This window comes from Macrobrachium rosenbergii, chromosome 4 (genome assembly GCF_040412425.1).
Source record: "Macrobrachium rosenbergii isolate ZJJX-2024 chromosome 4, ASM4041242v1, whole genome shotgun sequence".
Lineage (NCBI taxonomy): Eukaryota > Metazoa > Arthropoda > Malacostraca > Decapoda > Palaemonidae > Macrobrachium > Macrobrachium rosenbergii.
The window spans coordinates 85,074,284-85,091,686 of record NC_089744.1 but is presented as its reverse complement, the minus strand read 5'-3'; the positions used below and the strand labels follow the sequence as shown (position 1 = coordinate 85,091,686).

The window sequence follows — 17,403 nt, the reverse complement described above, 5'->3', positions numbered from 1 at the left end:
TGCACTATTAGCTAAAGGGATCTGAGAATTAAGACAACCTGCGAAAACTGCGGGTATTACAAATCAGTTTTACAAATGAGTGCAGAAAACCTAGAATCTGCACGGTTTGAATTAAAATAGGACATTTAAAAAGAATTGCTGGTTTAAAACACAAAAAGGAAATAAAGAAATAGTTGAATTAATACATGATACAACCGCTCAACATCTAAATAAGTCTTCATATGTTTGACAATTTAGACCCTACACATAAAACAAGAAAGTCCCTTCAAGAAGATAAATTGGAGAAGAATGGGTGGCAAATAGGAGAAGTGAAGGTTCATCCACTTATCCATTTATTGAAGAAAAATAAAGTTGTATTTTCCATGGATGAAGAAGAAATAACATCAGAAAGGATTTAGATATCATTAAAAGACCATTTACAGAATAAATTATGTACTGTTATGGATTCAGGTAGACTGTAAGCATAATCTGATAAACATTTTGTTACATTAACAAGTTACTTAGGCGTTAAAGAAAGGGGCATAATTCAGGGTCAAAGCAAGATAATAAAAGGAGTAGCTTGGGTAAACAGATAAAAAGTTAACCACCAATGTGAACTTAAAATAGACCTTTCGTCACATAAAACTGTTGAAAGTTTTATAGTTAACCAAAAAGACAGATGTTCTTTCCGCACAGGTGTTGTTCTCATGTAAATTAATGAAGAAATGTGGAATTATACTCAATTTTGCAGAAGGAAAAATTAATGTGTTTTTTACAAGATTCAATTAAAAGATTGTATACTTTGAAAGATAAGAAGTAAAGTTTCAACCCAAATCTTTTCAATTTGTCTAACGCCTTCCTTGTGACAAAGACATAAAGAAAATAATCTATCATCAAGAGAACAATCAAATTAAAATGATTTGGTTTCCAAAGGAGAATTTCCACAATTACAGACTAGAAAGTTAAGATGTGCACATCCAGCAAATATTACCCTCCAACAAAAGAAGTGACCCAGAAATAAATTCAAGGTGATCTCCATGTTCTGATAAGATATGACAAGTTAGTTAACAAGACATTTATTAGGATAATTATGTCTTCAGAGATAAATACAGAACATTATAGCAATGTAGTAATCAGCTATGATAATGAAAGAAATTTAAATTAGTAAATGAGTTACTGTTGTTAAAACAAAATAAATAAAGTAGATATAAAGATATAATAGCAGTAACTGAAGAAACTAGTATAGATGCAGAACATTGTTACTTTGCAGAAACATAGATGAGGAATTGTAATAAAGCACTGCTGATGATAATAAAGTACAATTAATACTAAACAGACAGGTAATTTTGCATCCAAAATGTTTTATAAAAATACATCTAAGGGGAAAAGAAGAGATAAGTTAAAGATGTTCTTTACTAAATGAAGAGTTACCAGAATTTGTCAGAATGGATAATTCTTTAGTCCACATGAAGGGTGATCCTTGTGAAGTTTATGTCCAGAACTACTCAGATAACAAACTAACACTTTATGCAGGCATTATCTTTTGTAAAGGAATACCTATTAACAATCCATTACTAACATTAGAAGAAAAGGCATTTTCTCTGTAACTGGTCAAACATCTGAATTAAGCAAAGAAGTGAATAAAACAGATTTTCCAGAAAACAAAATAGATTAATTCAAGTATTAGAAAATACAGAGATGTAATAGCAATAGAAGGAGATAAATTAGGTAGAACAAATGTCCTAAGGCATAAAATTTTATTAGATGATGGAACAAAACCATTCTTTATTCCTAATTACAGATTACCAATAAGTACAAGACCCAAAGTTGATAATTTGATAAAGAAATGAAGAAAGATGGGGTAATCATTCCTTCTAAATCTCCATATAATTCTCCATTACCTTGTTCCAAAGAAAGATGGAAATTGAGACAAAGTGATATCAGATAAGACAGTTAAATTCCAACACCATCCCTGATAAATGCCAATGCCAGTGATTCAAGATATGTTAGCTCAATTAGGAGGTGCAAAGGATATTTTCATCTTTAGATTTGCTTAGTGGATACTGGCAAGTACCTTTAGACGAAGAGTCTGAAACCATTCACAGCCTTCAGCACACACAAAGAACACTTGCAATTTGAAGTCATGCCATTTGGACTCCTTCGGCTCCTTTAACGTTTGTTAGATTAATGCTTCAAATATTAGGATATAGAAAATGTTTCATTTACTCTAGGGATGTTATCATTTTTAGCAAAGATTGAGAAAGTCACCTCAAAACATTGAAATAGTCTTGGAAAGATTAAGAAGAGCAGGATTAAAAATCAAATTATATAAATGTCAATTCTTAATGAGATCTTTGGAATACTTAGGACATGTAATAAGTGAAGATGGTCTGAATGGACAGCAGGGACAGATAAAGGCAATAGGAGAATATCCAGCTCCTACAAATTTAAAGCATTGAGAAGATTCCTAGGAATGGTAGGCTACTATAATACCTTTCATTAAAGGGACATCATCACAGATAGCCAAACCATTAACAGAATTAACAAAGAGGATGTCAAATATGAATGGAATAAAGAACAAGAACACAGCTTTCCAAACACTAAAGAGTAAAATGACAAGGAATCCCGTACTAGTCTACCCAGATTTCTCGAAGGACTTTTAAAAGCCTGTGAAACTCCAACATCAAGTACCTTGGCTGAGGGCTTACTTATTACAAAAGGACAAAACAAGAATGAGAGCAGTATATTATGTCCAGTAGAGTTTTAAATGCAGCAGAAAAGAAATTATAGCACAATAGAAAGAATGTTTAGCATTATACTGGGGTCTAAGGAAATTTAGACATTGATTTTAGGACATAAAGTCATTGTACTTACTGATCACAAACCCATTTTGTGATTTGTTCAAAAAAAGAGAAGTTTTTAATAACATGAAGTTCAATAGATGGTTCATTAGTGTGTTAGAATTTGCTCCAGAATTCAGATATATCACAGGAAAATTTAATACCTAGCAGATGCATTTCATTTTCCAAGAAGAAACAGAGAAATGTTTTACCACTAATACTTTTTGTTTTAGCTGTCAAGTGGTAGATTTAGACTTGGAAAGAGTACAAATACAACAAACTGGAACAGAAATCAGGCATATAATAGGACAACTAATGCCAGATGAATCTTTAAAACCTGATTTTGTTTTTAATCAATGGATTGTTGTATAAAAGACCATCCAGAGAATTTGGTTATTCTCGATTATTACATCCCAAAACACTAATTCAAGTTTTAGAACTAAACACTTATTACAAGTTGGGAGGACATCCAGGAATTAAATTATTAACTAGAATCCTAACCAGAAACTTTTTTGGCCCCATTGTAAAAAGGATGCCAAAGAACTTTGTACAAAATTGTGTAGTTTGTAATCGAAATAAAGGTAACGTAAATCCAAAAGCTCCTCTTTCCCCATCGGAGTTAAAAATCCATTTTCAGGTGGCATCTATGGACTTTTTAGGTCCATTTCCAACAACTGTTAGGGGAATAAAAACAAATATTAGTCTTTTTAGACTATCTCCAAAGATATGTAGAGATTGTACCAAACAAGAAATAGAGATGCAATTACAAGCAGAAGCTCTTAAATCTAGAATTATTCACGAGACATTCATGTCCCCAAGTTCTTCTTTCTGATATGCAAGAATTTACTAGTGTTATTTTAAGAAAGTTATGTGAATTTTATAAGATAAATAAATGTCAAATAACTGGCATATCTCCTTCCAAGTTCAAAAAATAAAAGCAGAAGAGAAAGAACAAATCGTAAAGATAATTTGGATATCACTGAAAATAAGTTAAACCTAATAGATGTGAGGGACTGGGAGAAAGCTTTGGAAGACGTACAGTTTACTATAAACAATACTGTAAATGAGACAGTAGGAGAATCAAATACACTACTTATTGTATACGGCTGCAAAATGCCAAAGACGTTACTAGATGATGCATTCCACCTTGAGATACTGTATAACTACGATGACTATAAATGGAAAACTAGACGTAAGTGTGAGAACGATCAAACAGACGAGGACTAGAAAACAAGCTCAGAGTGTCCAAGCAAAGTACTATGACAAAAATACAGCTAAACCAGAAAATTGTAAGAGGTGCTCAGGTATATGTTCAAAATCATGTTCCAGAAGGTCCTAATGTAAAAGTAAATAAAGTTCAAGGTCCTTATAAAGTATTAGAAGTGTTGAAATTGTTAAAAAGCTAAAGATATTAAGTTCAGTGATCTAAAAGGAAAAATTGTTCATACCAATCATGTAAAGGTAATAAAAACAGACTCTTGGAACCAATAAAGAATAGTTGCCTGTATCTGAAAGAAGTTGATCTAGGAACCAATAAATAAAAATACAATTTAAGAAAAAGATAAATTTACTGGTAAACTTGTTGAACTCCAAATATAAACAATGTGTAGGCATTAAAATACCTCATGTATACAGAATATCTGATAAGGCTTATTCTTACAGATACAAACATTGGTTCTTCTTGAGTCCCCTGGAGCACTGCTTTATAGCCTGTCATCTGAGGTGGTGATCTCCATAAAAGTGCACTACTAGAGATCCTTGGGATCTGTGAAATTAATTTGACTTGGTGGATAGTGAGTATTGACATTACATCAGTGCTTATCAATGAAATGACATTGAAAGATGTAACAAAGGGAGATTAAAATCATTAATTAGGAAAAGTGTAAAATATCAGTGTTTTACCATTGTTGGAAAAACTAGATAATGACAAGAAGTGTGTTAAATACAAGATCCAAAAGATCCTCTTACCTTTTATAAACAACTTTCAATCAATTTTTTGCTGGAAGACTCTAATGTAGAAAAGATTGATGCCCGTACTGTTTTTTTGGAATTAATGGGGAAGCAGGTCAAGGCTGGTACATTGTGTTAAATAATAACTTATAAGCTCAAAAAACTTAAGCAGTAACTTTTAAAAAAATAAAGCTATTTATTAATCAAGGGAAAAAAATATTTAAAAAGATTAAGATAAAAAAAAATGAAAAACATTTAAATACATTTTGAAAAAGAGAAATGTATCTTGCAAGAATATAAAAATGTTAAATGCATTTTGTTAAATAATAGGAATATTAAAGTCCAACATTAAAAACAAAAAAATTAAAAAACAAGTGATTTTTGGTAAAGGACATTAGGGAACCTATGGAAAAATAAATGGTCTATTATAATTTGATAATAAGTACCAAGATCGTTACAGAATAAGATCCTTCTAATTTTACCTTTTAATCAAAAAGAGGCAGATGTACTGATGTACCATAAATCCTTTTCCCATATTAAATAAAGGGAAATAAGCCGTAATTATCTCAAATGTCAATGAGTACATCAATTTTGCATGAAGAAAAGAACATGGAAGCCATAATGATGCATTTATTACTAAATGCACAAGGAAAAAAGTGATTGTAGGGGTGCTTTTAAAAGAATAAAGTGTTAAACAACCTGTCATACCTGTGCATGGGTTACTAATGCCTATCCTTGTGTGGGAAGAAATAATTGGGAAAACAAGAATCAAGAAAATTGTTTTGTGTTCACAATTATCCAAACATGATTTTGTTTCCATTATAGTAGAACAACAGTTTTTTTTGTTTTCAGATACAGTAACAGCAATATTAATTGCCATAAAATAAGTACTGAATTACTTTTCAATAATGTCCATCCAGAAATAGTTTGATAATTTTGGTCAATGTTAGTTATTTCAAATATTGAGAGGATTATAACAGAAATCAAAAAGGGCCAATGGAGAGTAAAATGGTCTGATGAACTAATTTCTACTGAATTCCTTTGAATATTATTGTTTGCAGTTATGTGTTAAAACAGTTAAATGAGTTTTACAGTAGATGAATTCATTATACAAAGAAAAGGTTAAAACAATGGGGTTCTGTTCAATTTTCATAATCAGATTGTAAAATAGTGTTTGCAAGTCAAACATGTCGAAAATTTCAAAAATCATAAGAAATTATAACTTTTAATAAAAGGACCAATGAAAGATGTAAAATGATATTATACAGTTTAATTTCAAAGAACCTTCAAATTATTTATGCCATTTATTATTATTTTGGCCATTATGAAATGTTAAAACAATTAACCATTTTTACAGTCAACAAATTATAATCATTAAATATATGATGAATATATTTTTATAAGGTATCCCTAAAATATATAATGTATAAACCGTAAACGGGGGACTATATTTATGTATATGTATATATGTATCATTTTGATTCATGATATAACAATGTGAATTTTCTACCATATATTCTTAATTGATTTTTGCATTAGTACATTGACACAGTTTGTGCAATTTAAATATTTTTCTAGAGAAATTACTTGATGGGCAATCATATAAATACTTTATTTTATTTTGTGATTTGCAATCATCCATTGAAATATATTCTTTTTGTCATACTGAGGGGGCAGTGTGAGGTAGCGTGACCAGAGTGATGTTGTGGTGGTGTAGAATAGATAGAAAATTAGATAGAAAAGAGAGAGAGAGAGAGAGAGAGAGAGAGAGAGAGAGAGAGAGAGAGAGAAAGTTAGAGCTGTTGTTAATAAGTGAGTTATATCAGTGATAACGGCCAAATGTTTGCATTTTATCAATACCGAGATGTTTTAATTGCAGTATATCGTGTTGAAGCCATAAAAACAGTCGTAAAAATGGAAATAATGGCCTCATGATTAAGCTAAGTAATTCATGAGTCAGCACAGTCTAAATGCTTACAACAGCTAGTTCTATAGCCGGCCTTCTCAGGAGGCATTTTCATGGAAGTTCCAGGAATTTGGGCTGGACAAAGTGATGTACGTCTACAACCTCCAATCAATTATACTAGGGAGGGTCTTTCACACCCTCCTGAAAGATCACTCCAATCAAGTCCTCTAAGGAGAGATTTGAATCACACCCACTACAGTCCTTCCAATCAGCTACTTGAAGGGGAGGCCTTGCTGATTAATCCTTCCAATAAGGCTAAAGGAGGTGGAGATTGCAGATAACAAGAAACTCAGGGGTTCAACAGGCTGGAGAACGCCAGGAGAAACAGATCAGAACTGTGTCCTTCAAAGGAAGTACTTCTCCCAATCGCTTCAGTGTTCCCCATATAGACTGATTCAAGTATAGTGATTGTTTCTATCATTGTAACTTGTTAATTTTGTACTGATCTTTATAATACTAAGTACTAATTAAAGTGAAGAAATTACTGATCTCGTCTCTATACACCTTTCTGAGATATCAATATAAATTAATTAATATAAAGAAGATAAATATCACAAAGATAGGGACATCATTTAGAAGAAACCAAGGTAAGATCTGAAAGACAAAAATCATACAAAAGAAACCAAGAGAAAGAAGAAAGACTTTATAACAATCTCCATGCAAACATATAACTAAGAATCTAATTCCCTTCAAAAGGAACAATAAATAAAAACATTACATGAGAAAAATGATCACTGTTTTGGCAACTTAAAAAATATAGGTAAGAAGGGAAAATAATATTCAGGCACAAATATGAAAGTTAAGCATATTTGCTAATTTCCTCGATGTGTTAACACAAAATACAACAGCGCGTGAAAATTTATATGAACATGTTCTGAAGGATTTTTTCAACTTATGTAAATTTCCAGCTTACATACGGGGTTCAAGAAAAAACTAATGCGTAAGTAATTCCACCATAACTAGTCTTTGACGCTGATTCTGGACATACTACATGCATTCTTTAAGATTATCACAGCACAGGATGCAATTCATTTTCCAGCATAACTGCAGTTCCATGGAAAGCCTGATAACAATATACAGCAATGTTCGTTGCCATAAAAATGTCACATTCAGTTTAAAAAGCTAACATAACACATCTAATTTACAAACAAATTTACAATGTCACTGACTGGCTGGAAAAATGAAATTATATAAAAGCTCAAGAAAAGTGTCATGTCACTGAAACAAAACTTTAAGCAAATATTTGGATGAAGCAAACTTTAACATTATTCCAATACCTTAAGGTTAATCAGTTGGACTTTAGATTTACAGATGACTTTTCTTTATAAATACTAGATACACTCTGCTTTGAGTCGGCCAAAATCAAATAAAATTATTAATTATCAGATAATCTGAAAAATTTTCTCTGAAAAAATATTATAAAAACAAAATGTTTCACTGGTATCAAACTGAAGCCAACAATGTGGGTCTGTATGGACATTCAATACTTTTTAACTGTACTGCTACATATACATCAATTGCACATACTGTGATTTGAAAATTAACGTGCTACCATTAAACCCTAAATACAAAATGGGAAAAGAAAAAATGAATCAAGTAACAAAGTCAAATCACAAGAATAACCCATTCCACCTAAAATTACTGTTTAATCTTGAGACCAAGTGAAAGTTCTTTTCTTTTAAGATGAAAGTGCTTTTTACATATGAACACACAAGGGCATTCACTTTTGCAAAATACCATATTGTATTTGGACTAATTTTACATTTACAGGGCAACTTTAAAAAAAGAAAATTCTCAAACATTCCCCATAAGGACACTTCTCCTTCAATTGGAGTAAGCTTTGATTCAGCAGAACATATCTGTAACTTTGTTTTTTTTCTTTTTTTTTGTTTCTTCCAAATCCAAACAAGCCTGGAAGTCTTTCTGGGCTTGCACAGCATCTCCCATATTCAAATTAGCCTGAAAAAGAGACTAACCAATTAGTTTCTGCAAACTGGTGTCATAATAACTATAACAACTTACCATTGACACTGATGCAAAAAAAATTAAATAAAATTTGAAACATTTTCCTGTTAATAAAAAGAGCAAAAAGTATTAGGAAGACTTTAAATGAGATAGAAATTCAGAAGAGGTTAGAGAGAGAACCCAGAGAGAGTGAATTTTTCATTTTTACATGGTCTCTAAAAATCAATTAATAAATGCTTATTTCAAAGTTTAAACACTAATTATGACCTAATCATGCTTATAAAGAGAAATGAAGAGACTTTCATGAAATTAAAGTTACTTAAAACAAATTAATTTCATTTAAAAAGTTACCTTAATAGTTACCCTTAAAAAAGAAAAAAATGGTTGTCATAAAACTGAAGATTTGGAAGAGATTTCTCTCTCTCCCCCTTGCAACAAGTCTATTTTAGAATCATTATCAACCTCTTTTAACATGTTTGTTTATTCTTTCATGAACAAACAGTGTTTTATATTTTGCTAATACATCTCTTAGTTATTATGCTCTATGTTTTAGAGGGGGATTGAGCAACAAAAGGAACGATGAAACTCAAGGATACAGGTCAAACCAGAGATAAATTAAAACTATGACTGAAGACAAGTAAAGGGAGTATCAGGTGAATTAATAAGTTGTACAAATCAGCAGATATGATGAAATAACTAAAAGAGTCGAGAGTGCTTAGCTTATTTATCAGTGAAAAGAGAGAGAGAAGACAATTGAGAGAGAGCAAAGAGAGAGAGAGAGAGACCTTATAGTTACAATATATTCAGTTCGGGTTGCCCCAGGTCCTCAGTGTGAGGCACCTTTGATGTCTACCAGAGAACTGCTAACGTATCTTCCGGTATATTTTGCATCTTCCAATCTTGGATGGTCTGGGATGCATCTTAGATATTTGTCGAGCTTATTCTTAAACACATCTACGCTCACTCCTGTTATGTTCCTCAGATGAGCTGGTAGCGCATTGAATAGACGCTGCATTATCAATGCTGGTGCGTGGTGGATTAATGTCCTATGTGCTTTCATTAGTTTTCCTGGTATAGTTTTTTGGCACTATTAATCTACCTCTGCTTGCTCTTTTTGATATTTTAGCTCCATGATGTTTTCGGTAATTCCTTCTATCTGTTTCCATGCTTGGATTCCCATGTAGCGTTCTCTTCTCCTTTCAAGACTATATAAATTTAAGAATTGTAGTCTTTCCCAGTAGTCAAGGTCCTTTAACTTCTTCTATTCTAGCTGTAAATGACCTTGCCTCTCTATTTGTGCAATAACCTTTTGGAAGTGTGATTAATATTATATTGCAATATTCAAGTGGACTACGTAGGTAAATTTATAAAGCATAATCATGTGTTCAATTTTCTTGTTTTGAAGTGCCAGAACAACATTCCCATTTTTGCTTTGCATTTTGCCAATAGAATTGCTATTTGATCATTGCATAACATAAATTCCTATTCAACATCACACCAAGGTCTTTAACTGCTTCCTTGTTTGTGATTGTCTCATTATTAGGTCCTTTATATTTATATAGCATTCCTTCTTTATCACCATAGTTTATTGATTCAAATTTATCAGAGTTAAATACCATCCTATTTATCTCTGCCCATTTATATATTTTGTTTAGGTCTCTTTGTAGTTCTATCTTCATCACAAGCAATTTCTCTATTATTCTTGTGTCATCTGCGAAAACTTCTTACTACTGAGTCCTTAACATTACTGTCTATGTCTGCAATCATAATCACAAACAGCAATGCAGCTAACACTGTTAAACTTTGGTACACCGGATATTACCGTATCTTCATCCAATTTCTCATAGTTTGCAATCACTATCTGTTTTCTGTTTTGCAAAAACTCTTTTATCCATCTTCCTACTTTGTCAACAATGTTATGTTTTCTAATATTTTTGCTAATATATTATGGTCTACCTTGTCAAAGCTTTTGCAAAGTCTAGGTAAACCACATCTGTATCTTTTCATTTATCATATTTTATATATGCTTTCATGGTGGACTAATAGTTGGGTTTGTGTACTTTTTCCGGATACAAAACCATGTTGTCCTATATTGAACAATCTATTTTTCATTAAATGTTTCATTATATTTTTTTATTACCCTTTCAGACTTTTCATAATATGAGATGTCAGACTCACAGGCCTATAATTATTGCCTCTAGTCTTGAACCACTTTTGAAAGTAGGAGTAATATATGCTAATTTATGCTCATCATAAATCTTGCCTGTATCTATACAATTGTCTCAATAATATTGCTAGCGGCTCTGCAATTGAATGAACCACTTTCTTTAACAATATGGCAGGTATGCCATCTGGTCCTGCTGCTGATCCATTTTTAATTTCATTAATAGCCTGCACAATATCGGCTTTTGTAATATCTATGTCCGATAAATATTCAATATTTTCATCTCTTATTTCTGTATCATTATCTTCATTATCAATTCTAGGTGTAAATTCACTCTTATATCTTTCTGTAATACATTCGCAGATTTCTTTTTTTCATTCATTAATCTTCCTTCAATTCTTAGAGGCCTATTTCTATCTTATTTTATTCATCTTTTTGCATATGAATAAAAATTTTAGGATTTTGCTTGATATTTTGTAGGTTCTTTTCTTCTAGGTCCCATTTTTCATTTTCTTTTGATTGTATAATCTTTTGTTCTGCATTTTCTATCTTACTTTTTAGCTCCACTTTCCATGCATTCTTTTCTTTTGCAAGACCTTTTTTCCACTTTCTGACTTTCTGGAACAAGATCCTTCTTTCTCTTGGTATTCGTGACTGATGTTTACTTTTTTCTTCTGTATATATTTTTCCACTATTTTCCTCTAATATTTTATATAATATATCGGTATTTACCTGTATATTATCACTTACAAATATGTTTTCCATTCTTTGTTTAATTCTTCATTTATTTTTGACCAATTTATATTCTTACTATAGAAATTGTATTTTCCATATCCTTCCCATTTTTCGTCTCTTGTTTTCTCTGTTTTCACTTGCTTTGGAACAGACTGTTAGTTCTATGACATTATGGTCCAAATACTGTATTATACACTATTATTTTTTTAACATAGTTCACCTTGTTCACAAATACTAGGTCTAAAATATTATCCTTTCTTGTTGGCAGGTGATTTATTTGCTGAATGTTATGTTCTAGTAGCATATCTAATAACTTTTCAAATTGCCTCTTATCTTCTGCGCTACTATTGCTCTCTTTTTTATATGCATAAATACAACCACAGTCTCTATTCGTTCTTTCCATTCTACTGAAAAGGAAAGTTAAAGTCTCGGATAGGAGTATAGTCCAGTCCTTGTGATTTCTACATATATCATCCAATTTGTCAATTATTATGTCAAACTCTTTAGTATTAGGGGGTCCGTATATTACAATGTTCACTAATTTTTCAGATTCAAATTCTACCGCTATTAATTCACATTCTGTGTTACTATATATCTCACAGATTTTTCCTTGATTGGCGTCTCTCCCATATATCGCGGTTCCCCCTTGATTTCTATTTTTTCTATCTGATCTGTAAGTTTGGAAACCCTTTATCTGGTCATCATTACCAGTCTCTTGGGAATACCAGGTTTCACTTATATTCATTATTTCTATTTTTTCATTTTGGGTTAGTTCTTCTAAGAACCCTTTCTTTCTTTTTGAGTTACTCGAAACTAAACCCTGCGCATTCATCACTATCATGGTTTGCGTATTATCTCCATTATCTAATATGGGTAATAATAAGGATTTTCCCATGTCTCTTTCCTGTTCTGATATGTTGATCTTTTTTTCATTTCCAGAAATTCGTACATTAAAAAATCCAACTTTTCCATTATATTTGATCTTCCATCTTCATATTTATTCATTTTGTGCATATACCTGCATTTATCTCCATATCTGCACCATCCCCTAGCATCATAGATACACTGCTTGTTCCTTGTACTATATCAAGGTGCTGATGCCTCATATCGTGGTGCTGACATTTCGTAATGTGTTGTTGGCTTGCTTTTTGCCTTCATCACATGATCTTTGTTCCTTTCTTTATTTGCTTCATTTTTACCTTGATTTTTTATATGTATTTGATTTTGATTTTGATTTTTCATGGCTACAGGATGCATGCACCTACATTTTTTATTAAACCTACATCCATTTCCTTCTCTCCAGTTTTTACATATTTTTGGATGTAAATAGCTGCATTCCTCTTCATAGCCATCTAGATATGCAGAGAGAGAGAGAGAGAGAGAGAGAGAGAGAGAGAGAGATACTGTCCTTACTTGAAATATCAAGTTATATTATTTATGAATTAATACATTACCATTAAAAAAAGAAATAAATGGTGTGACTCCCTCCCCCCATTCCGCCGATCTATTTTTAGAAGTCTTCTGAACTTCGTTTTTAAAAACTTCTTTATTCTGCCACTTTCTCTTTGTTCTGAAATGCTCTATGTCTCTATGTTTTAGAATGGCGCATTTACAGTTTGTAAATGGTACAGGTAAAATTTGATCGATTCAAAATTATCTACTGTACAGTTAAAGACATACAGAGAAATAGTGTTGTAATACGTAGGTTGGCTAACTTCGAACGAGAGAGAGAGAGAGAGAGAGAGAGAGAGAGAGAGAGAGAGAGAGAGAGAGAGAGAGAGAGAGAGAGAGAGAGAGAGAGAGATAACAGTTGTCCTTACTTAAGAGTGAAATTTTTATGAATTATTATGGACATACACAGAGAGAGAGAGAGAGAGAGAGAGAGAGAGAGAGAGAGAGAGAGAGAGAGAGAATTACAAGAAAAATTTGACCACTGATTAGCAACACTCCCCTTGTCATGTTAAATGACATGTCTGACAGCTTTTGCCTTCACCTCCTTACAAAAGATGAGGGAAGGATTTGTTTGTTCAAATAATACGAATTTCGTAATTACAGTTTTATCATTATTATTATTATTATCATTATTATTTAATTTTATTGATATTATTATTTGAAAATTAGTACTTATTATTAGGTGGAAAGTTTATTTCTGAGCTCGTCCCTGTGTCAGCCGGTGAAATTCCTATCAAGCACGAATTTCCAGGTATAGATATTGCTAAATATACCAGAGAAAAAAGCTATCAGGAAATGCTGGGGTTACTACCCCCAGATCGAACATCTATTATGGAATAGACGTCGGTATAGGTAAGGGTGAGTGATTGTTGTCGCTGCCACAGGACTGCACTCTGTAGATATCCCAATGACAAAACCCCCGGAACGTGAGGACCCGATCTAACGCCCGCACTCACCTGCCCGCCAACCGACAACCCCAGCGCCATCTGTACTCATTCCATACTAGCACGTTTTTTCTTACGGAAGATATTTTTCTTGTGCTGGCTTTTGCACCAATTTTACGTGAATTTCATCATGTCTTCCAGCAATTTCACCATTATGAAGTTAAGTACCATCTTCTTGTGGGGTTTTATTATCAGTGAGGCTTTTATTGGCCCGTAAGTTAATATTTACAGGGTCATGTATTGGACACTCCCCGGCGTTCTCCGCCTCCGCCATGATGACCTTGAGGTACACCCTTACAGCTTGTTCTGCAGGGGTTTCTCTCGGTCGTTTACAAATTTACTCATGTTTCGTAATTCCCCTTCAAGAAGTTCCTTTTGGAGGTGTTTATCTATGTCGGGCGATTCCTGGTACCTTGATTAGCGTCATTCCTCACGGAGGCTTCCTCCCCTTATCTCGGCTCTTACAGTTAATTCATAGCTGATAACAGGCTCTCGCGCGGATAGATTCCCTCTCCAAGGTGGTGTTTTCTTTTGTCAGTTTCTCTGATTTGTAGTGTAATGGATGACATGGATAATTCGGATTTACTGTGGTCCGGGGTCGGCGTCAGGTGCAGCCAGTTGGCTGCCTACCTCCTGCTCGCCTCGCTCGGTTAGGCTATACGCTTAGCACAAGTTCTTATATTTTTGTATATTCGATCATATTATGTGTACTTACGTAGTTATTGGTTAACTTTAGTGGTACTTATCAGTAACTGATCTTAGCCTAGCCCTCTCGCTCCAATCGGTGGGTTAGGCTATTCAGGTTAGGCTTTGGCATTGTCTTAGCTCCAATCTTTCCCAACTGCGTCGCTTGAGCGGGGGAGGGAGGGGTAGGCTGGTCGAGGGAGTTCCCGTTGGTTGTTCCATCCGCCTTACCGCCCGTTTTTGGGTTCGCTAGAGCATCTGAAGCCCCCATCCCCTCCTCCCTCTAATGAGGGAGAGAAGGAAAAATAAAAACGGGGGATCTTCTTTATGCATTGCCCTTCTACCCTATGGGTCGGTTGTTGGTTGGACTACTTTACGGGAATTTCTCTCCCTTCCACCCCTCTTCCTCTCCTCTCTCTCCTCCCTTTTACTGTCTGGGCTGTGCCTTCAGAGGAGGGTGAGAGTTTGGCGTTGCTATAGACTAGTGCTGTTGTCCTATCCTCCCCTAGTACTTTTGGTGAGTGTCATGAGTCTCCCTGCGCGCAGGAAGTCGATACGTCTGTGCCGATGCCCCGTAGGGAGTTTTAGTCAGTGGTTAGGGGGTCCCCCGTCCACTTGAACATAACACTCGATTCCACCATTCTAAGTACTGCCTCCCTGACTTTGCCAGTAGTGTGTCATCTCCCCGCGGGTCGGACGTCGGTCTCTTCGATCGTCACCCCGTGGGGGACTAGTCCGGTTCCCAGTTGAGAGTCACCCACCCTCCTGGCCTCCGTTCTGGTGTCAACCGCTCGGCTAGTGTTTCGTTGGTTCGCTCTCCTCCGGGTCGGGCTGAACTTCGATCACCCTCAGGGTTCAAACATTTCCTAACTGGTTCCACTCCGCCGTCCCCGGCCCTCCCGTTGCCTTCTTACCTGTTACCACTCCGGTGGTTTTGGTTTTCAGTAGGTTGGCCTTAGTCACACCTAGTTCTCTAGCTGTATACTAACTGGAGGTAATGATTTACCCCGCCCTCCCCGCTGTAACCAAGTGACGGAGGCACGTGATCTCGGAGGGGTCTGCGCCGGAGCACTTTGACCAGCAGTGTACTGCTATCCTATATTGTTAACCATTTACTTACGACCGGTTCCGGCAGTAATTATCCTTTAAGTTGATTTACAATTAAGAGTTGCATGATCCTAAGTTAAGGTCCTACTCCGTCGAACTATCTCGGAGTTTCTTGATTTAATGTGTCATGTTTTGCTCTGGTTCATCGTCCCGCTGGAGCATTCCCGCGGTCCGTATAAATTAATGTTTGCTGTCGGACTCCGGCAATAATTATACTTTAAGTTGATTTTATATTTAAGAGTTGCATGATCCTAGGTTGAGGCCTGCTCCGTCGAATTATCTCCAGCGCTCCTTAATTTAGTGTGTGTCTTGTTTTGCTCTGATTTATCGTCCCGCCGGAATACTCCGGCGGGTTCGTATAAATTAATTAGCATGCTCCATTACCTGCTGTTGTTTAAGGCCCCTATCTCCGCGGTTCTGCTCCGGCGCCTTAAATTAGTGTGTTCATATACCTTCTCCTACTTACAGACAGTACGCGTTGTGAGGAGCCCGGGTGCACTGCTGTGCTGCACCAGCCCTATGGGCACGTTGTCTGCCGCTCTCATTCGGGCTGTGCAGTGCGGATCGATGATCTTATCGTGTGGCACCCGGACGGTTGTGAGGTTTGCTTCGCTCTGTACGAAAGCGTGTCCAGGACGAGTCGGTAAGCCTATAGTTACCGCCTTTAGTTTACCTGGTTGCCTCAATTGTTTCAAGTACGTTATGTTCTTGATATATTGCTTATATATATCTCTTCACCGAGCGCTAGGTTATTAAGTCCCTGCTCTCTTCCAGGCCGACCAAGCTTCCCGTAACGACGCCCTTGGGTTCCTTCGAGCCTGGGTGGCTGGTTACGGCAAGAACGTTCCGTCGGGGAAGCCGTACGTTCTGGATGAGAACATCCGGAACCTGCTTTACCCTGGCGCCCGGATCTCAGCAGCTGTTCCACCTGAAGTCGCCACTCCTGTCATCGAGCAGATCCGGGTAGAAAGCCAGCCTCCCCAGGACGAAAATTTGTACGTGGAGGTGTCGGAGGAAGTGGCGCCATAAACCCGACCTGGAACCTATGAACACCGAACAGGACCAGGAGGTAGGTAGGGAGGTAAGTGAGGCAGTGGGGCGGGCTCTTTTGATTCCCCTTCATCCACCGCTTCTTCTTTTCAGGGCTTTCAGAAATCTTCTTACTTGGAGGACAGGCGCAATCCGCTGTTCCCCAAGTTGAAGAAGTCTTGAAGGCGAAGGGCTATAGGTCCGCAGCCTCCCGCAAGGCAACTCCCTTCCCTCCGGTGAAGCCATGGGACGCTAGTCCGGTGGCTTCCGCAGGCAAGGCCACTCCCTCTGCTAAGGGAGCGAAGTTTGAGGGCAGCTAAGGCTAGCCCTCCTCGCCATCCTGCCTTTGACCCGGAGGAGTTTGCCGGAATGCTCTTGCAGAAGTTTTCTCGGAGGTTGATGCGGCTTAACAAGCTTACAGAGAGGTTGCAGAGCCAAGAGAGTATGCTCTCCGGGTTCATGCGCCCGTGGGTCAGCAGTTCATTACCCCATTCCGGATGCCTCCGCCTCCCTCCATTTGACAAGGGAAATCCCTGGCGTTTGGCCCTTCATGCTCCCGGCATGAAGATACCCTAACGATCGAGGGTC

General features: G+C 35.8%; 1 protein-coding gene across 1 annotated transcript in view; it reads right to left on the bottom strand.

The window, feature by feature from the left end:
* LOC136836331 (peptidyl-prolyl cis-trans isomerase FKBP4-like) overlaps window positions 1–17,403 on the bottom strand; it is a 374,461-nt gene that overhangs the window by 24,249 nt on the left and 332,809 nt on the right. The window contains 2 exon segments of the mRNA XM_067100503.1: window positions 8,512–8,603; window positions 8,605–8,694. Of these exon segments, the coding sequence (XP_066956604.1) occupies window positions 8,512–8,603; window positions 8,605–8,694 (182 nt within the window).